Genomic DNA, 18360 nt, shown 5'->3' with positions numbered 1-18360 from the left:
GCCCATCCCTTGGTGCCACAGTGGGAACTCCTCCTTTGCGGAGGTTTGTTTTTGTATTGTCTTTTTGCCTTTTTCTGGAGCTGCACTCACGGCATATAGAGGTTCCCAGGCTAGGGGTCTAATCGGAGTTGTAGCCGCCAGCCTACACCAGGGCCATAGCAACGCGGGATCCGAGCCTCGAATGCAACCTACACTACAGCTCACAGCAAAGCCGGATCCTTAACCCACTGAGTAAGGCCAGGGATAGAACCTGCAACCTTGTGGTTCCTAGTGAGATTCGTTAACCATTGAGCCACAACAGGAGCTCCTCCTTTGTGTTTTTAAAGAGGCTTCATTACATAGGCATGCCTTATTAAGGCACTGGCAGTTGGTTCAACCTCCAGCACCTCTGCCCTCCCCAGAGGTTGGGGGTTGGGATGGAAGTTCCCCCATCTAATCACATGGCTGGTTCTCCTGGCAAGCAGCCCCCAATCCTTTGTGGGATCCAAGAGTCACTTTCCTTGAAGCATTTTCAGGAACCGAGGACAAGACACCGAATAATACCTATTGCTTTTATAGTTAAGAAAATTCCAAAGGTTTTGTGAGCTAGGACTTGTGGATGAATATATATTCATCTGAATGATCAAATATATATTTTTCCTGTAAATCACAGTATTACACCTGGTCTCTTGAGGAGAAAGCACCTAACATTATTGACTTGGTAGCTTTTCTCATTGAACATCATTTTTTTGAAAGTACAAATGACAAACTATAGCTATTCAGATTTAGGTACCCAGCAGAACTTCTCTTGAAAACAAAGTGAGGAGTTCCCCTCGTGGCTCAGTGGAAACGAATCTGACTAGCATCCATGAGGACACAGGTTCGATCCCTGGCCTTGCTTAGTGGGTTAATGATAGGGCGTTGCCATGAGCTGTGGTGTAGGTCGCAGACATGGCTTGGATCCCAAGTTCCTGTGGCTCTGGCGTGGGCCGGCAGCTGCAGCTCCGGTTTGACCCCTAGCCTGGGAACCTCCATATGTGGCTGGTACAGCCCTAAAAAGACAAAACAAACAAAAAATGAACCTATCATGTCAAGCAAAACAACTGACAGTATTTGTTGCCAATTTAGACTTTTAAAGAGAAAAGAATTTTGGAAAACATATCTATGAGCTTGACAGCTTCCCAATACTTAAAAGACTTTTTTTTTTTTGCCTTTTGTCTTTTGAGGGCCGCACCTGCAGCATATGGAGGTTCCTAGGCTAAGGATCTAATTGGAGCTGTTGCTGCTGGCCTACGCCACAGCCACAGCAATGCCAGATCCGAGCTGCGTCTGCAACCGATACCACAGCTTACGGTAACCCCATATCCTTAACCCACTGATCAAGGCCAGGGATCGAACCTGCAACCTCATGGTTCCTGGTCGGATTCATTTCCGTTGAGCCGCAATGGGAACTCCTTAAAAGACTTTTCTAATGAGATGGGTGGTAATTTTACATATAGATGTTAACATCTGAAAGACTGCATAGCTCAGTGCACTAGTATTTTTCAAATGACTAATGCATGATGTCATAAGCCATGCATGGATAAAAGATCCATCCAAAGTGCAGGACAGACCAATGGGTTTTAATATATCAGAGTACATTCACTAATATGTTTTCAGATTCCACATTGTAACTTTTAAGAAGCTACCATTTGTTGAATTTTAATATAGTATTAAAAAGAATATCCACATTTATCTGAGGCTATTAAGAGACCCCTTCCCTCTCCAACTACATAGTTGAGTGAGGCGGGATTTTCTTCATATACTTCAATGAAAACTAAAATTGTAACAGATTGAATGAAAAAGCAAATATGAGAATCAAAACGGTTTTCTATTAACATGTCATTAAATAAATGTACAAAAATGTAATACAATGTCATTTTTGATTTTCAAAAAAATTATTTTGGAAAAGAATTCTTTTTCCATAAAAATGTTTATTTACATGGAATGGCTTTTTCTTATTTTTAAATGAATTAAATATTTAAATTTCTCAGTTTTAACATCTAGTACAGTGAATAGCGATAGATACAATCTACATAATCAACACTCCTTAGGGTCCTCCATAATTAAAGTATGAAGGATCCTGAGACAAAAAAAAAATTTTTTTTTAAAGGCTGCAACATGGCTTTGGAGTAAGGACCTAAATTCAAGTTCAGTTCTAGCACTTAACTATTTTAGGTAAGTTACTTGGGTGCAGCCCCTAAAAACAGACCAGATGTTTATAATACTGGCTCCATCACTTGCTAGTATGTATGACTTTGAGTGAGTCCCTCTGTTGCCGAAATCTCGGCTGCCTCTATACGCAGAAGCCAAATAGAAATGTGGAGACAGAGTTGGAGGAAACAGAAAAAGTAGCTCTAATTGCCAGGCAAAGAGGGGAACCCAGCAGGCTAGTGCCTCCAGGATTGTGCCCCCCTCCTTAGAAGAGGTAGTGAGGAATCTTACAGTGTTTGAGAAGCAGGGCATCATCAGCTCATGAACATTTTTCTGATTGGTTGGTGGTGAGGTCATTGGGAGTCAGCATCATCAACCTTCCGGTTCCAGCCAGTCTGGGATCCACCTGCTTGTGGGCAGCATACAGTTGACTTCTTCCACCTGCTGAAGGTGGGGGCTTCAGCACCTGTAAAACAGCTCCAAGGACATGGCTCAGAATATTATCTATAGTCTTTGAAGAAGAACTAACCAAAGACCCTTGACTTTGTTGAATGGCTAAACTATTACTATTCTGTCACTCTTGATTGTTTTCCTTTTTCTCTATATTTTCTTTTTCACTTCTCTGATTAAATTTATTTATTTATTTTTCTTTTTATGGCCGCACCTGCAACGTATGTAAGTTCCCAGGCTAGGGGTATAATTGGAGGGGCATCTGCCAGCCTACACCACAGCTCAGGGCAACATCAGATCCTTAATGCACTGAACGAGGCCAGGGATTGAACCTGCATCCTCATGGATACTATTAGGGTTCGTAACCCACTGAGCCACAACGAGAACTCCCTAAATTGATTCTTTGATGTTTTTCTATGCATAAAAATGCAGGTGAAGGACATGAGCGGGGGGTCCACTCTGGGAAGGCCTCATGGGGTCCTGCTTACTTACACCTCTACCTCTGCAAACAGGGATAACCTACCAGGTTGCTGTGAGGCTTAAATAGGATTTTTACTTGTAAAATGTTTACAGTTGTATCTAGAATATAATAAGAGCTCAGTAAAAGCTGGCTACCATTTTTAGTTATATTAGCAAGGCATCTGAATCAGATGCCTAGAGACTGAGACACAGCCCTGGCTTCCTTCATCCTCCTGGAGAAAACAGGATCTATTCAGGCGTTATAAATTTTAGAAGGCCTATATACACTTGTGGGTAATTGTGTGTGGTTTTTATTTTTATTTTATTTTTTGTCTTTTTACCTTTTCTAGGGGCACACCTTCGGCATATGGAGGTTCCCAGGCTAGGGGTCTAATCAGAGCTGTTGCTGCCAGCCTACGCCACGGCCACAGCAACGCCAGATCCAAGCCGAGTCTGTGACCTACACCACAACTCATGGCAATGCCGGATCCTTAACCCACTGAGTGAGGCCAGGGATCGAACCTGCAACCCCATGGTTCCTAGTCAGATTCGTTTCTGCTGCACCACGACAGGATCTCCTGTGTGTGGTTTTTAAACGGTGAAAGAATTAAGGTGTTAGAAAAATTCCTTTAGTTTCCTTTTTCTCAGCTTTTGCAGAAATAAAACTTCCATTTTCAGCATTCCGTGAACCCCGCCCTGTAATATAGTTAGAAAATAGGGAAGCATTTTATTGCATGCCCTAAAGGAATTGAGGCCTTCCAGAAAACTGTATACTCAGGAGAGCTGGGCAGGTCTACCAATCAGGAAATTCATTTAAACTCTTCAGTTATGTTATTTCTTTTTTTCTTCTTAGGGTGGCACCCGTGACATATGGAAGTTCCCAGGCTAGGGGTCTAATACGAGCTACAGCTGCCGGCCTACGCCACAGCCACAACAACGCAGGATCCCAGCAGAGTCTGTGACCTATACCACAGCTCACCCCAACGCGGGATCCTTAACCCACTGAGCGAGCCCACTGATCGAAACCGCATCCTCATGGATCCTAGTCAGGTTCGTTAACCGCTGAGCCACTACGGGAACTCCCCAGTTATCTTATTTGGACAAAAGTATTTCCTCCTGGGGAGTTCCCGTCGTGGCGCAGTGGTTAACGAATCCGACTAGGAACCATGAGGTTGCGGGTTCGGTCCCTGCCCCTGCTCAGTGGGTTAACGATCCGGCGTTGCCGTGAGCTGTGGTGTAGGTTGCAGACACGGCTCGGATCCCGCGTTGCTGTGGCTCTGGCGTAGGCCGGTGGCTACAGCTCCGATTCGACCCCTAGCCTGGGAACCTCCATATGCCGCGGGAGCGGCCCAAAGAAATAGCAAAAAGACAAAAAAAAAAAAAAAAAAAAAAAAAAAGTATTTCCTCCTAAACCGCCCTTGCGGCTTTTAAATCCTGCCAAGCTCACCGCTACATCTTCCAGAGATAAATCTTTTTGGCAGCCTCTAAATCTTAATAAACGCAAAGGGGAAGGGGCAAAGCCCCAGTGACAAGACACTTTTTCTTTGCAAATGCCAATGTCCTCAGCACCCTGAAGTGGAGGTCTGGCAGGATGGAGCTGTTGCTAGCGCCCCGGCCTACTTCTCATCAGGGGTTGTGACATCCCCGTGTCCTCGCACTATCCCGCCCATTAGTAGGGTTAGCCAGGGTACCACAGACTCAGGGGGTCTGTTTCCTCATCTACTAGGTGAGGAGGCTGGGCTGGTCATCTTGAAGAAGATTGCCTTCATCGAAATTATGCTCCCCACCTATAATGTCTCATTCCCCATCCCTGCCTTACAAAGACCTCCGTCCTCGCGGAGTCCCCGTGCATTGGCTGCAGGTGGAGGGCACGCTGCACGCACCACCCGCGTGCCCAGTGCTCCGGCCGCCTGCCCTCTAGGAGGACCAGATCTCGCGCGATTCCCTCCACCTCTCGCGACACTTCCCGCCAGTTCCCCTGCGGGCCTCCACGCCCCACCCGCCGCCGCCTCGACCGGGAGCTACGTGTCACTTCACCTTTGCTTTTAGTAGCCCTGCAGGAGCGCTCGCACGCTGGGAGCGCGGTGGAGCTCAGAGTTGGGCGCGAGCCCGGCGGGGCCGCAGGCTCCGCCCTGCCCCGCCCGGGCTCGGGGGAAGGCCTCCGCAGGGACATGTCCTGCCCCCTTCGGCGAGGGCAGGAAAGAGTGAAAGGCTGCGGAGCTGTTAGGTGAGTCCGTGGCAGCGCGTTAGGGGCGGCGGCCTGGCCAAGGGCTCAGACCCAGGTGCGTGTTGGAGGCACTGCAGGATGGAGGTGCCAGCAGCGGAGGAGGACGCGCTGCCCAAGGCGGGGAAGGGGGCTGGGAGGACCAGTCCCGGCGGGGTGAGGTGACCTCGACTCCAGGGGCACGACAGGCCGCCTTTTGTATCCACTGCGCCCGAAGGCAAAGAGAAATTACTTCGTTTGCAATCGAGGCTCCAGCCCTCCTTGCGGGGCTTGGAGGAGGGAGGGGGAGACGCGTTCTCAAGCTCCGAGGTCCCTGATCTGGGCTGCATGAGGCCAGGGGCCACGGGGAAAAAGGAGCACGCAAGGTAGAGAAGGTAAATTCATGCTGGGAAAAAAGATAAAGTAGCGGAAGCCTGGAGAGCGTCCGCTCAAGAGGCCGTGTGTTTGCGGTCCAGCTGCGCAGGCTGCGGAGATAGCAACTATCTTGTCCACTCTCCTAGTGGGGAGGCTGGGTTTACTTTTGATGTCTGCAGTGTTAGTGTCTGCCGAGTGGTCAGAGTGTTGAAAGGATAGAAACACACAGGTCAGAGTCTTCCTTGAGGGAAGGAAGCTGTTGAGGTCACTTGTTACTTTTCATCTGGGACTTGGACGGTGGGAGTGGGTCAGTGCATGCGCGCAGGGGCCCCAAGCAAGCGTTTGTGATTTCAGAATTTGTAAGGTAGTTCCTATTTAAGCACTCTACAAGAACCAGTTCTTAAGTGGATAGTTTTATTTTCGGTATTGTAAGATTTGAGTAGTCATGTAAATATGTAATGACAGGGGCCTGGAGCCTAAAACCAGGTGTTAAGACTTTGTTAGAGTAAATTTTTTTGCCTCTGACAGTAGACTTAGATTTGAAATTGGGGTAAAGTGGGGTTTTTTTGTTGGTGGTGGTTTGTTTTTTTGCAATCAAGAGTTTGATCAGGTGTTTCTTGTGATTCTGGTTTTGTTTAATTAAAACCATGTAGTTTTCTGAGAGAACTGGGAAATCACTACAGAGTGGTTGGTCTAACAATAAGAAGCATTTTGTTTAAAACCTCTCCCCTAAAAAAAAAAAAAAAAATCCAGCTGTTATTTCTGTTATGTTATTTCTATTTCAAATTGTGTAGCCTCCTTAGATTTTTCTTTCAGAAGTGACTCCTTAAAATGACCAGTTGTGTGTCTTTGAACAACTGTTAATAGAAGGAAACATTTTTATGATAATTTTCCTTTGTCTTTTAGAGAACGAAATGTCATCAGTGGAATCACACCAGGAACAATTGTCCCAGTCAGATCCATCCCCATCACCAAACTCATGTAGTTCCTTTGAGCTAATAGACATGGATGCCAGCAGTTTGTATGAACCAGTTTCTCCTCATTGGTTTTACTGTAAGATAATAGATTCTAAGGAGACATGGATTCCTTTCAACTCTGAGGATTCACAGCAACTGGAAGAGGCATATGACAATGGTACGTCAAAACAATGACTTGTAATAGGCAAGGATTTAGTGTTATCGCTCTAAACTATATATTCCCAGTCTTGTTTGTTTTTTGCTTTTTAGGGCTGCACCTGCAGCATATGGAGTTTCCCAGGCTAGCAGTCAAATCAGAGCTACAGTTGCCTGTCTATGCCACAGTCGCAGCAATGCGGAAACTGAGTCACATCTTCGACCTACACCACAGCTCATGGCAACGCTGGATCCCCAACCCACTGAGTGAGGCCCGGAATCAAACCCGCATCCTCAGATACTAAGTGGATTTGTTTCGGCTGTGCCACAATGGGAACTCCTATATATTCCATTTTTAAAAATTTTTATTAAAGTATAGATGATTTATAGTGTGTCAGTATAAAAGTCCTTAGAGTGAGTGCTATTAAAGATAAATTTTTTTTTTTTTCTTTTTTGTCTTTTTGGTCTGTTGTTGTTGTTGTTGCTATTTCTTGGGCCGCTCCCGCGGCATATGGAGGTTCCCAGGCTAGGGGTTGAATCAGAGCTGTAGCCACCGGCCTACGCCAGAGCCACAGCAACGCGGGATCCGAGCCGCGTCTGCAACCTACACCACAGCTCATGGCAACGCCGGATCGTTAACCCACTGAGCAAGGCCAGGGACCGAACCCGCAACCTCATGGTTCCTAGTCGGATTCGTTAACCACTGCGCCATGAGGGGAACTCCTAAAGATAAATTTTTGATTTTTTTTCAAGTTATCTTAGCATTTTTATATAAAGGCTCTGTATTACTATCTGGCTAATTTACAGTATTCAAGCATTTGGTCTGTATATTGAAACTAGTGCCAATTTTAATTTCTGCGTAGTTGTCCAATTATGTTTCTTATGTTGTAGCTTATGTTTCAGTTCTTGTTTATATAAAGAATGTGATGGGGGCCTGGTGTCACATTACAAAATAAAGAATTCTTTAATTTTTCACTTTTTTTTCTTCTATGAAATAAGAATGACGCAGATTACTGCTTTATCATCATGATCATGGTCATTAATTTACCTTTTGGTTCCTCAAGCAAAAAATTCAGAAAAGCCGCCTTATTTACATTCCTTTTTTCTTTTTACCACCACACCTGCAGTATATGGACGTTCCTAGGTTACCAGTGGAATCAGAGCTGCAAGCCGCCAGCCTACGCCATAGCCACAGTGATACAGGATCCAAGCCGTATGTGCAGCCTATGCCAGAGCTTGTGGCAATGTGGGATCCTTAATCCTCTGAACAAGGCCAGGGATGGAACCCAAATCCTCATGGACTCTTGTCAGGCTCTTAACCCACTGAGTCACAGTGGAAACTCCCCTTATTTACATTTTTTTTAAAGGGACACAGCTAACTCTCCTCATAAAAAGAATGAAACTGTGTTTGGGCATTTTTTTTTTTTTCATGTTTCATTAAACTGAAGAATGATTTTCATAATTTATAAAGTAATTGAGCTAAGAAGAAATCGATCATTCATGTGTTTCATAGCATTATTTAGAGGATAACTTGGGAATGTATTTTGGTAAGTTTATTTTGCTAGGCTCTCTACTTCTTTACTCCTTTCTAATCCTTGATAGGAAAAGATTGTAATGGGAGAGTTGTCCCCACTGACGGGGGCAGATACGATGTTCATTTGGGGGAGAGGATGCGGTACGCTGTGTACTGGGACGAGCCAGCATCAGAAGTGAGACGATGTACCTGGTTTTACAAGGGAGACAAAGACAATAAGTATGTCCCATACTCGGAGAGCTTCAGCCAAGTATTGGAGGTATTCCTTTGGCCTTTTCTTATTTATTTTCTTCGTTTTTTTCTTCTCTTCTGTAATGATCTTTTCTTCCTCTGGTGACTTATTTTGTGAATTTACAGAGAGTTTGTTTTGGTTCTATCTGCATAATAGTTTACAGCATTTCTTTTCACAAGTTAGTTTCAGGATAAAGTAGTTTTCAGATTTTGAAATGCAATTAAAACCATTATGTCTAAAATTGTTTCCCCTAATTATAATCATTGTTAATATTTAAACTATGACCACAGGATTGGTCTCTTTTTCCTTTTGTTTTTTCTCGCTCTGAAAATATTCTGAAACTTGCTCTTTTTTGGCCACCCAGTGGCATATGGAACTCCCAGGCCAGGGATCAGATTCCAACTGCAGTTGTGGCCTACACCGCAGTTGTGGCAGTGCCAGCTCCTTAACTTACTGTGCCAGCCAGGAGTTGACCCTGCATCCCAGCACTTCAGAGACACTGCCGATTCCATTGTGCCATAGTGGGAACTCCTATTTATTTATTTATTTATTATTATTTTTTTTTGTCTTTTCGCCATTTCTTGGGCCACTCCCACGGCATATGGAGGTTCCCAGGCTAGGGGTCTAATTGGAGCTGTAGCCGCCAGCCTATGCCAGAGCCACAGCAACGCAGGATTCAAGCCGAGTTTGCGACCTACACCACAGCTCACGGCAACGCCGGATCCTTAACCCACTGAGCAAGGCCAGGGATCGAAGCCGCAACCTCATGGTTCCTAGTCGGATTCGTTAACCACTGCGCCACGATGGGAACTCCTATTTATTTATTTTTTAATGACCACATCTGCGGCATTTGGAGGTCAGTGGGCCAGAGATTGAATGTGAGCTGCAGCTGCTGCAGCATTAGATCCTTTAACCCACTGTGTCCATCGGGCTGGGGATGGAACCCTCACCTCCACAGCAACTCCAGCTGCTGCAGTCAGGTTCTTAACCTGCTGTGCCACAGCAGGAACTCCTGAGATTTGCTTTAAATTGGAGTGGGAGGAGTTCCCGTTGTGGCTCAGTGGTTAACGAATCTGATTAGGAACTGTGAGGTTGTGGGTTCAGTCCCTGGCCTTGCTTAGTGGGTTAAGGATCCAGAGTTGCTGTGAACTATGGTGTAGGCCACAGACTGGGCTTGGATCTGGCATTGCTGTGGCGTAGGGTGGTGGCTACAGCTCCAATTCGACCCCTAGCCTGGGAACCTCCATATGCTGAGGGTGTGGCCCTAAAAAGACAAAATATATAAATAAATAAAATGAATTGGAGTGGGACATCAATATTGTTGGAAGAAATATATCAAAATGTGAACAATGGTTATCTCTAGTCTAAATGATGTAATTGGGAGTGATTTTTTTTCATTTGTCTCATACTATAAAATTTTAAAATAATTTTTTTTGTTTGTTGTTTTTTTTTTTTGCCTTTTCTAGGGCCACTCCCAAGGCATATGGAGGTTCCCAGGCTAGGGGTCTCATCAGACCTGCAGCCGCTGGCCTATGCCAGAGCCACAGCAACATGGGATCCGAGCTGCATCTGCAACCTACACCACAGCTCGTGGCAACGCTGGATCTTTAACCCACTGAGCAAGGCCAGGGATTGAACCTGCAACCTCTTATTCCTAATCAGATTCGTTAACCACTGCGCCACGATGGGAACTCCAAAAAAATTTTAAAGTAAACATGATAAATCAAGAAAGAACTATGTGTGTATATATTCCTAATTTTATGAAACATATTCATGCATTAATATTATTGAAAGAAATATATATCAAAATGTGTGTACAGTGGCATTCCAATTGCAGCTCAATGGTAACGAACCTGAATAGTATCCATGAGGACGTGGGTTCGATCCCTGGCATCACTCAGTGAGTTAAGGATCTGGCATTGCTGTGAGCTGTGGTATAGGTCGCAGATGGGGCTTGGATCCTGCATTGCCATGGCTATGACTGTGGCTGGCAGCTGCAGCTCTGATTCAACCACTAGCCTAGGAACTTCCATGTGCCACAGGTGCAGCCCTTAAAAGCAAAATGTATGCAGTGATTATCTCCAGTCTGAATAATAGGAGTGATTAATTTTTCTTCATTCTATACTAGTATTTGTGTCATTTTATTTTCTGTTGTCATTTTAAAAGAATTAAGTTTGATAAATTGCAGTAAGCTCTTCTTTTTGTAATTGTTTATCTAGCAGTACTCTTGTGAAAAAAGTTCAGTTTTAATAGAAAAGCTATTAGAGAAATCTAATCAGATGTGTTTTCTTTTAAGGAAACTTACATGCTTGCTGTAACTCTGGATGAATGGAAAAAGAAACTGGAATCTCCCAACAGAGAAATTATTATATTACACAATCCAAAGGTAAAGCAAATGAAAGTCCTTCTTTAATGATGGGATTAAAGGTTAATTGCTTACTAAGGAGAACTTATATTGGTTTCTCTTTTTTTTTTTTTTTTTTTTTTTTGGTTTTTGCCTTTTCTAGGGCCGCTTCCACGGCATATGGAGATTCATTCCCAGGCTAGGGGTCTAATTGGAGCCATAGCCACTGGCCTATGCCAGAGCCACAGCAACGCCAGATCCTAGCTGTGTCTGCAATCTACATCACAGCTCACAGCAACGCAGGATCCTTAACCCACTGAGCAAGGCCAGGGACCGAACCCGCAACCTCATGGTTCCTAGTCGGATTCGTTAACTACTGCGCCACGATGGGAACTCCCTATTGGTTTCTTTTTTTCTGGTCATTCTGTGTAGGGTAAGTGTTGGAAATTTTTATATTGCATTCACAGTTATGAAACTTAAAATTTGTAGCCACTATACTACTGTTGTTTACTTGTTCAACTTTCACAAAAATTTTTCTTAGGGAAAGTTATGTCACTGTAGATTAAGAAAATCACTGGAGTTCCCGTCGTGGCGCAGTGGTTGGCGAATCCGACTAGGAACCATGAGGTCGCGGGTTCGGTCCCTGCCCTTGCTCAGTGGGTTAACGATCCGGCGTTGCCGTGAGCTGTGGTGTAGGCTGCAGATGCGGCTCGGATCCCGCGTTGCTGTGGCTCCGGCGTAGGCCGATGGTTACAGCTCCGATTCGACCCCTAGCCTGGGAACCTCCATATGCCGCAGGAGCGGCCCAAAGAAATAGCAAAAAGACAAAAAAAAAAAAAAAAAAAAAAAAAGAAAATCACTGACCCATTCATTATGTGGGCATATCTTACATGTGTAGGGTATTGTTGAAGGATCTGTTAGCCTGATGTCTTTTTTTTTAGCTTTAGTGAGGTATAACTGACAAAAATAATAGTGTGATATATAAAGTATACAACATTAGCCTGTTGTATTTTCAGGATTCTCATTTTAAGCTGTAAGAGTTGCTTATCAAAACTCCAGTCGAGGAGTTCCCGTCGTGGCGCAGTGGTTAACGAATCCGACTAGGAACCATAAGGTTGCGGGTTCGGTCCCTGGCCTTGCTCAGTGGGTTAACGATCTGGCATTGCTGTGAGCTGTGGTGTAGGTTGCAGACGCGGCTCGGATCCCGCATTGCTGTGGCTCTGGCGTAGGCCGGTGGCTACAGCTCCGATTAGACCCCTAGCCTGGGAACCTCCATATGCCGCGGGAGCAGCCCAAGAAATGGCAAAAAAAAAAACAAAACACTCCAGTCGAGGAGTTCCCGTCGTGGCTCAGTGGTTAACGAATCCGACTAGGAACCATGAGATTTCAGGTTTGATCCCTGGCCTTGCTCAGTGGGTTAAGGATCTGGCGTTGGTGAGTTGTGGTGTAGGTTGCAGACGAGGCTCGGATCCCTTGTTGCTGTGGCTCTGGCATAGGCTGGCGGCTGCAGCTCCGATTAGACCCCTAGCCTGGGAACCTCCATATGCCGCGGGAGTGGCCCAAGAAATGACAAAAAGACAAAAAAAAAAAAAAAAAAAGAAAAAACCAACAAAAACTTCAGTTGAATATGACTCTATGTCATGTTTAGAAAGACCTGCTCCCTACCCCTCAGAATTGCATAGAGATGTTTTTAATGTAGACTATCTGTATTGTACTGATCCTTTTTTTTTTTTTTTAAGCTTATGGTGCATTACCAGCCAGTTGCAGGGTCTGATGAGTGGGGTTCAACACCCACTGAGCAGGGTCGACCACGAACAGTGAAGAGGGGGGTTGAGAACATCTCTGTTGACATTCATGGTGGTAATGTTAATCATTCTTCTTTTTTCTTCTGGTATACTTATCTGTTTACCTCTCGTGGCCTTTATCTATGGCTTTTGATTACCTCAAGGCTTAAAAATTTTCTTTAATCAAATGGGCTTCCAAGTGAACATGAGCATTACTTCATCTACTAAGAATCTGAATTAGGTCAAAAAGGTTAAAGTTGCCAAGTATATGATCGAATGGATAAAATTTGGCAGTACTAATCAGGAAGTCACTAAGTACAAATGAACTGATTGAGTCCTAATTCTGAGAAGTATAATTCCCCTTGCTTGATTATTCATTTATTCCTGGTAACTCCTGCCTTTAAGGGTTTTCAATTAGGGAAAACTGTTTTTCAGTAGGACCTTAATGGTTATCCATTGCTGTCTAGCTTGGGTCATTTATGGTTGGTTTTATAATGTATTTAACTAGATTATAAAATTCCTCTCATCTTGCAGAGGAGATGGCTTGTCTCTTGGATAAAGTCTCAGACTTACTGTAATTTAAGAAGATGAGTTTAGGAGTTCTCTTGTGGCACAGTGGGTTAAGAATTCAGCCTTGTCACTGTAGTGGCTTGGGTCGCTGCTGTGGTGAGGGTTCAATCCTTGGGCCAGGGAACTTCTGCATGCTGCGGGCATAGCCCCGCTACCCCCCAAAAAGATGAGTTTAATGACAGTTCAAGGTTGCCACAAATCTTCTATTTGTAAACAACAATAAAACTCAACATTTGTGAAGTGCAATAGAGTGAAGTACGATAGGAAAAAAATAAAAAGATGAGTTTAAGATTTCAGGCCTCAAAATACGTACCAGACACTGTTGGTACAATTGATAAAAATGGGATATTAGATAAAAATATTCTGTCAGTGTTAAACTGCCTAAATTCAGTAACTGCCCTGTGGTTATATAAGAGAATATTCTTAGGAAATACATATTAAAATACTAAAGGGTTGAAGAGGTATGATGTGTGCAGGCTCCTGAATAATTCAGAAAAAGAAATGGGTGTGAATACACATACACATAGAGTAATAAAGCAAATATTAAAGTGTTGAATCTGTGTAAACAGGACATGAAAGTTTTACTCTTCTTTCATGTGGTTTGTAAGAGTCCAACTGTTTCAAAATAAAATGTTTTAAAACCCCCCCAAATTTTTTTACCAACTTATTTCAAGATAAATTAGAAACCAAGTTAAAAAATCACTGTTATTACTAATTAGTCACTGTATATTTAGTAGTTATAAATGTAGGACTGTTTATGTCCTTTAAAATATCTGCTCTTGTTTATTTATTTATTTATTTATTTATGGCCTCACCTGCAGCATATGGAAGTTTCCATGCTAGGGGTCAAATCAGAGCTGCAGCTGCCAGCCTGCACCGCAGTCACAGACACAGCGGATCTGAGCTGTGTCTTCGACCTACACAACAGCTCATGGCAACGCTAGATCCTTAACCCACTGAACAAGGCCAGGGGTTGAACCTGCGTCCTCATGGATACTAGTCGGGTTCTTAACCCATTGAGCCATAACGGGAACTCCTCTGCTCTTTTTTTCACTTGCCCATTTCAAATTACCTATTTGTTGTGAATGTCAATCTTAGAATACATGATGAGTTATACAGAATGATTTTTCTTTGTAATTTCATTTGTAGGGGAACCTTTACAAATAGATCACTTGGTTTTTGTAGTCCATGGGATCGGACCAGCTTGTGATCTCCGCTTTCGAAGCATTGTACAGTGTGGTAGGTGTGCAGAGCAAAAGAGATTAAATCATTTAAGGGGACTGTTACTGCTCCTGTGAATTGAGATCAGGTGTTGTCTTTCATCTGTTGTCTTAGCTGCATAATAAGATTTGGAGAGCTAAAGGCCAGCAGCATGGTGGTAAAGCTTCCCAGCTTAGATTTAAAAGTGCCAGTAAACTCCTTAGGCTAATAGGTTTATTCTCTTAACTAACAGTTCTTGAGTGAGCAAGCCCTCAAGCCTAATAAAATGGTTTCAGGATGTGATTCCTGTTTCTGACCATTCCTGATATAAAGGGAATCTATTTATAAATATATAACCATAAAGGTAATATAGTTTAATGAATAACAGAAGCTCGGTCTTTTTTGTAATTCAACTTTCATAAACCTCTTGACATTCTAATTGGAATGTTTAGGTGGTTAGTGTAACTTGATTTCGAAAGGTAAGTTCTTCTAAAACTTGGTAGTATTCATCGTCTAATTGCCCCAGTTCTGGAATCTGATCCTAATGGCTAAGGCTTCTAAGCCTAAACCTTCTAGAAGGTTAAGCTCTACGTGATATGAATTCCAGACAGCAGTTTTTAATCCAAAATATTGGGTAACGGTTGTTTATGAGAACCAGAAAGTTAGGATAGGAATCTGACTGCAAGGCCAATTGACATAGTCATGTGATTAAAAAAAAATTTGAAACTGTTCCCATGACACAGTAAAATTTTTGAAGTTAGCAGGGTTTTCTTTGATCAAATATTTTTATAGTAAAAGCAAATTCTATATTAAAGAAATGTCTTTTTCTATATACAAGGTTAATTTTTTCTGATACCACTTTTTTTTTGGCTTTTCTACATGGAAGTTCCCAGGCTAGTGGGTCTAATCGGAGGTGTAGTCACCGGCCTATGCCAGAGCCACAGCAACTCGGGATCCAAGCCGAGTCTGTAACCTACACCGCAGCTCACGGCAATGCCAGATCCTTAACTGACTGAACAAGGCCAGGATCAAACCCGCAACCTCATGGTTCCTAGTCGGATTTGTTGACCACTGAGCCTCGATGGGAACTCCTGATACCACTGTTTTTGACTCAGGTCAATAGGTGCTCTAAGCAAATGATGATAGGCTTAGTGTAACTATATGATCATTGCATCCTAATCCTGAGAATCCACTGCTTCACTGTTTAATTTTCTTTTCCAGTTAATGATTTTCGCAGTGTTTCTTTGAACCTGCTGCAGACACATTTCAAGAAAGCCCATGAAAATCATCAGATTGGGAGGGTAGAGTTTCTCCCAGTCAACTGGCACAGTCCTTTACATTCCACTGGTGTGGATGTGTGAGTAATCCTTGACACCTTCGAGTTGTTAAGTGTGGTTGTAATATGTTTTCTGATCATTGATATGCCTAGGAACGTATCAGTGCTATAGCCGATTGTATATTTAAAATTTTGGGAGTTCCTGTTGTGTCTCAGCAGATTATGAACCCAACTATTATCCATGAGGACATGGTTCGATCCATGGCCTCATTTAGTGGATTAAGGATCCAGCATTGCCATGAGCTGTGGTTTAGGTCACAGTCGTGGCTCAGATCCTGTGTTGCTGTGGCTGTGGCTACAGCCCCAATTTGACCCCTGGCCTGGGAACTTCCATATGCCACAGGTGTGGCCCTGAAAAGCAAAAATAAAATTTCTTTCACCAGAAACATTTTGTACCTCTGTGTCTTTTTCTTAGAGATACATTATAAGTGCTGACCGATTCCTTGGTGTAACTAGCTCGGGTTAGGAGTAGAGAGCTGTGTGTATCTTCTTCCAGTATATTCTACTGGTTTGTTAGTGTTTCCTATTACAGCTTTATTATTATTATTATTGTTTTGTCTTTTTGCCTTTCCTAAGGCCGCTCCCACGGCATATGGAGGTTCCCAGGGTAGGGGTCTAATGGGAGCCGCAGCCATAGGCCTACGCCAGAGCCACAGCAACGTGGGATCCAAGCCAGGTCTTTGACCTATACCACAGCTCACGGCAACGCCAGATTGTTAACCCACTGAGCAATGCTGGGGATGGAACCCGCAATCTCATGGTTCCTAGTCGGATTAGTTAACCACTATGCCACGATGGGAGCTCCACAGCTTTATTATTTCTTTAGCATTAAAGGCAAATATTGCTTTCTCTCCATAGTGTATAAGTATTTCCATCTTCAGATGTCAGAAGCCAACCTACCACAAGATGCACAAAGAATTTTGTTCCTTTTATGATCATAATTTCGATAACATTTGTCCAAATTTGGGCCAAAAGGGAAATCCCCAAACATTAAATTTTTAGGATTTATAACATGAGGTATAATTGGTATAATGACTTATGAGTGATGGCTATTTTTTTTTAATTAAAAAAATTTTTTTTGGCCGGGCCCATAGCGTGTAAAAATTCCCAGGCCAGGGACTGAAACTATGCCGCAGCAGCAACCCAAACCACTGCAGTGATGCCAGGGTTAAATTCTTAACCCACTGGGCCACCAGTGAACTCCAAGTGATGGCTTTCTTGAGTTACAAGTTCAATAGCTTTGTTTGTAAATTTTACAGAAAGTCAGAGAAGGTTATCCTTGTACTAAGGATATTCAGCTATGGTATCTCCAGAAAGAAGTGTGTTCATAAGCTAGTTCTAGGATAGAACTAGGAGATGCTTCTCAGGTAGAGAAAGGAAGTAGCATTAATTCCATGCTGGTCTTGGAAATGGCTTTTCTGATTCTGTGTGTCTCAGTTTGGTGGGTTTGTGTGTGTGTGTGTGTGTGTGTGTGTGTGTGTTTTAGGGCTGCACCTGCAGCATATGGAAGTTCCCAGGCTAGGGGTCCAATCAGAGCTGCATCTGCCAGCCTACACCATAGCCATAGCAACGCCAGGTCTGAGTCATGTCTGTGACCTACAGCAGTTCATAGCAATGCTGGATCCTTAACCACTGAGCAAGGCCAGGGATCGAACCTGCATCCTCATGGATACTAGTTGGGTTGGTTTCTGTTAAGCCACAACCGAAACTCCCTCTTAGTTCTTAATGCTCTGATTTGAACGTAGTCCATGTGCCAAGTGCTCCACTGTGGTGTTGCCTTTACTAGGTGTGGAGTTCACATTCTTTCATATTTGAGGTGATGCTGAGAGGTTACAAGGGACACATAGCCCTCTCTAAACTACGGGTGCTGTTGAAGCTTTCTGGGAATTTTGAGAAAGCTTTAGCCAGAAGCTGATCTAGATTATTGTCTGCATTGTTTTCCTTTATGAGATAGGAATTCTGCTTGCTTTTGGCATATGCCATCCTTGCCTTCTTTCAGCTTGTAGAAATTCTGCATTGAAATAGGGAGCTGAGCTATTAAACATCTGACTTGTGGTCACAAAACCTTAATGCTGAGAATGCCGGGAAAAACATTTTCTATCTTTTAAAAAACCTTTCATTATAGAGAATTTTGTACACAAGAGCATATATAATGAATCTTCATGTTCTGATTATGATTACACGGCCCCAAGAAGCCTCAATACAGGGCCACTTCTGCCCCATCCACATCTTCGTACCTCTTTATGCTGACCGTCCGTCCACTGTATTATTTTTTAACAAAATCTTAGGCATCATATCATTTTGTGAGTTCAGTGTTTCAGTTTGTATTGTGTATCTTTTTTTTAAACTCGTGATTATAATATACTTGATTTATTTATTTCATTTGGAGTACAGTGTTGGTTTCAGGTGGTCAGCCAAGTTAAATCAGTTATATATATATATTCTTTCTCAGATTCTTTTCCCATATAGGTTATTACAGAATGTTGAGTTCCCTCTGGTATACAGTAGGTCCTTATTAGTTATCTGTTTTATATTTAATAGTGTGTATAGGTTAACTTCAAACCCCTAATTTATCCCTCTTCTCTTCCC

General features: G+C 43.2%; 2 protein-coding genes across 17 annotated transcripts in view; one reads left to right on the top strand and one right to left on the bottom strand.

Annotated features, from left to right (window-relative positions):
- Positions 1–2378: 2378 nt before the first annotated feature.
- Positions 2379–5254, bottom strand: LOC146395872 (uncharacterized). Its single transcript, XM_085000091.1, has 2 exons — positions 4901–5254; positions 2379–2638 (listed from the first exon to the last, which is right to left on the bottom strand). Exons 1-2 carry the CDS (start codon positions 5252–5254, stop codon positions 2492–2494), a joined length of 501 nt encoding a protein of 166 aa, XP_084856217.1. The 3' UTR covers positions 2379–2491.
- DDHD2 (DDHD domain containing 2) overlaps positions 5053–18360 on the top strand; it is a 54150-nt gene continuing 40842 nt past the window's right edge. For 7 of the 16 annotated variants that reach the window (XR_014829908.1, XR_014829903.1, XR_014829905.1 and 4 more), the window contains exons 1-7: positions 5053–5308; positions 6566–6793; positions 8374–8564; positions 10834–10923; positions 12621–12741; positions 14385–14474; positions 15657–15792. Coding sequence is in view for 10 of the 16 variants with exons in the window: in XM_085000068.1 (XP_084856194.1) it covers positions 6574–6793; positions 8374–8564; positions 10834–10923; positions 12621–12741; positions 14385–14474; positions 15657–15792 (848 nt within the window). In the remaining 6 variants the exon portion in view is untranslated. Of the gene's footprint in view, positions 5680–6565; positions 6794–8373; positions 8565–10833; positions 10924–12620; positions 12742–14384; positions 14475–15656; positions 15793–18360 lie in introns of all 16 variants that reach the window. The other 9 variants (XR_014829907.1, XM_085000070.1, XM_013984077.3 and 6 more) reach the window with 6 other exon arrangements.

The sequence above is a fragment of the Sus scrofa genome, chromosome 15 (assembly GCF_054392235.1).
Source record: "Sus scrofa isolate SSC_HxYL_T2T_F1_AM1 chromosome 15, Sscrofa_HxYL_maternal_Yorkshire_Landrace_v2.0, whole genome shotgun sequence".
In the NCBI taxonomy this organism is placed as follows: Eukaryota; Metazoa; Chordata; class Mammalia; order Artiodactyla; family Suidae; genus Sus; species Sus scrofa.
Note: the sequence above shows the minus strand (reverse complement) of the source record. Positions and strands in the feature narration are given on the sequence as shown.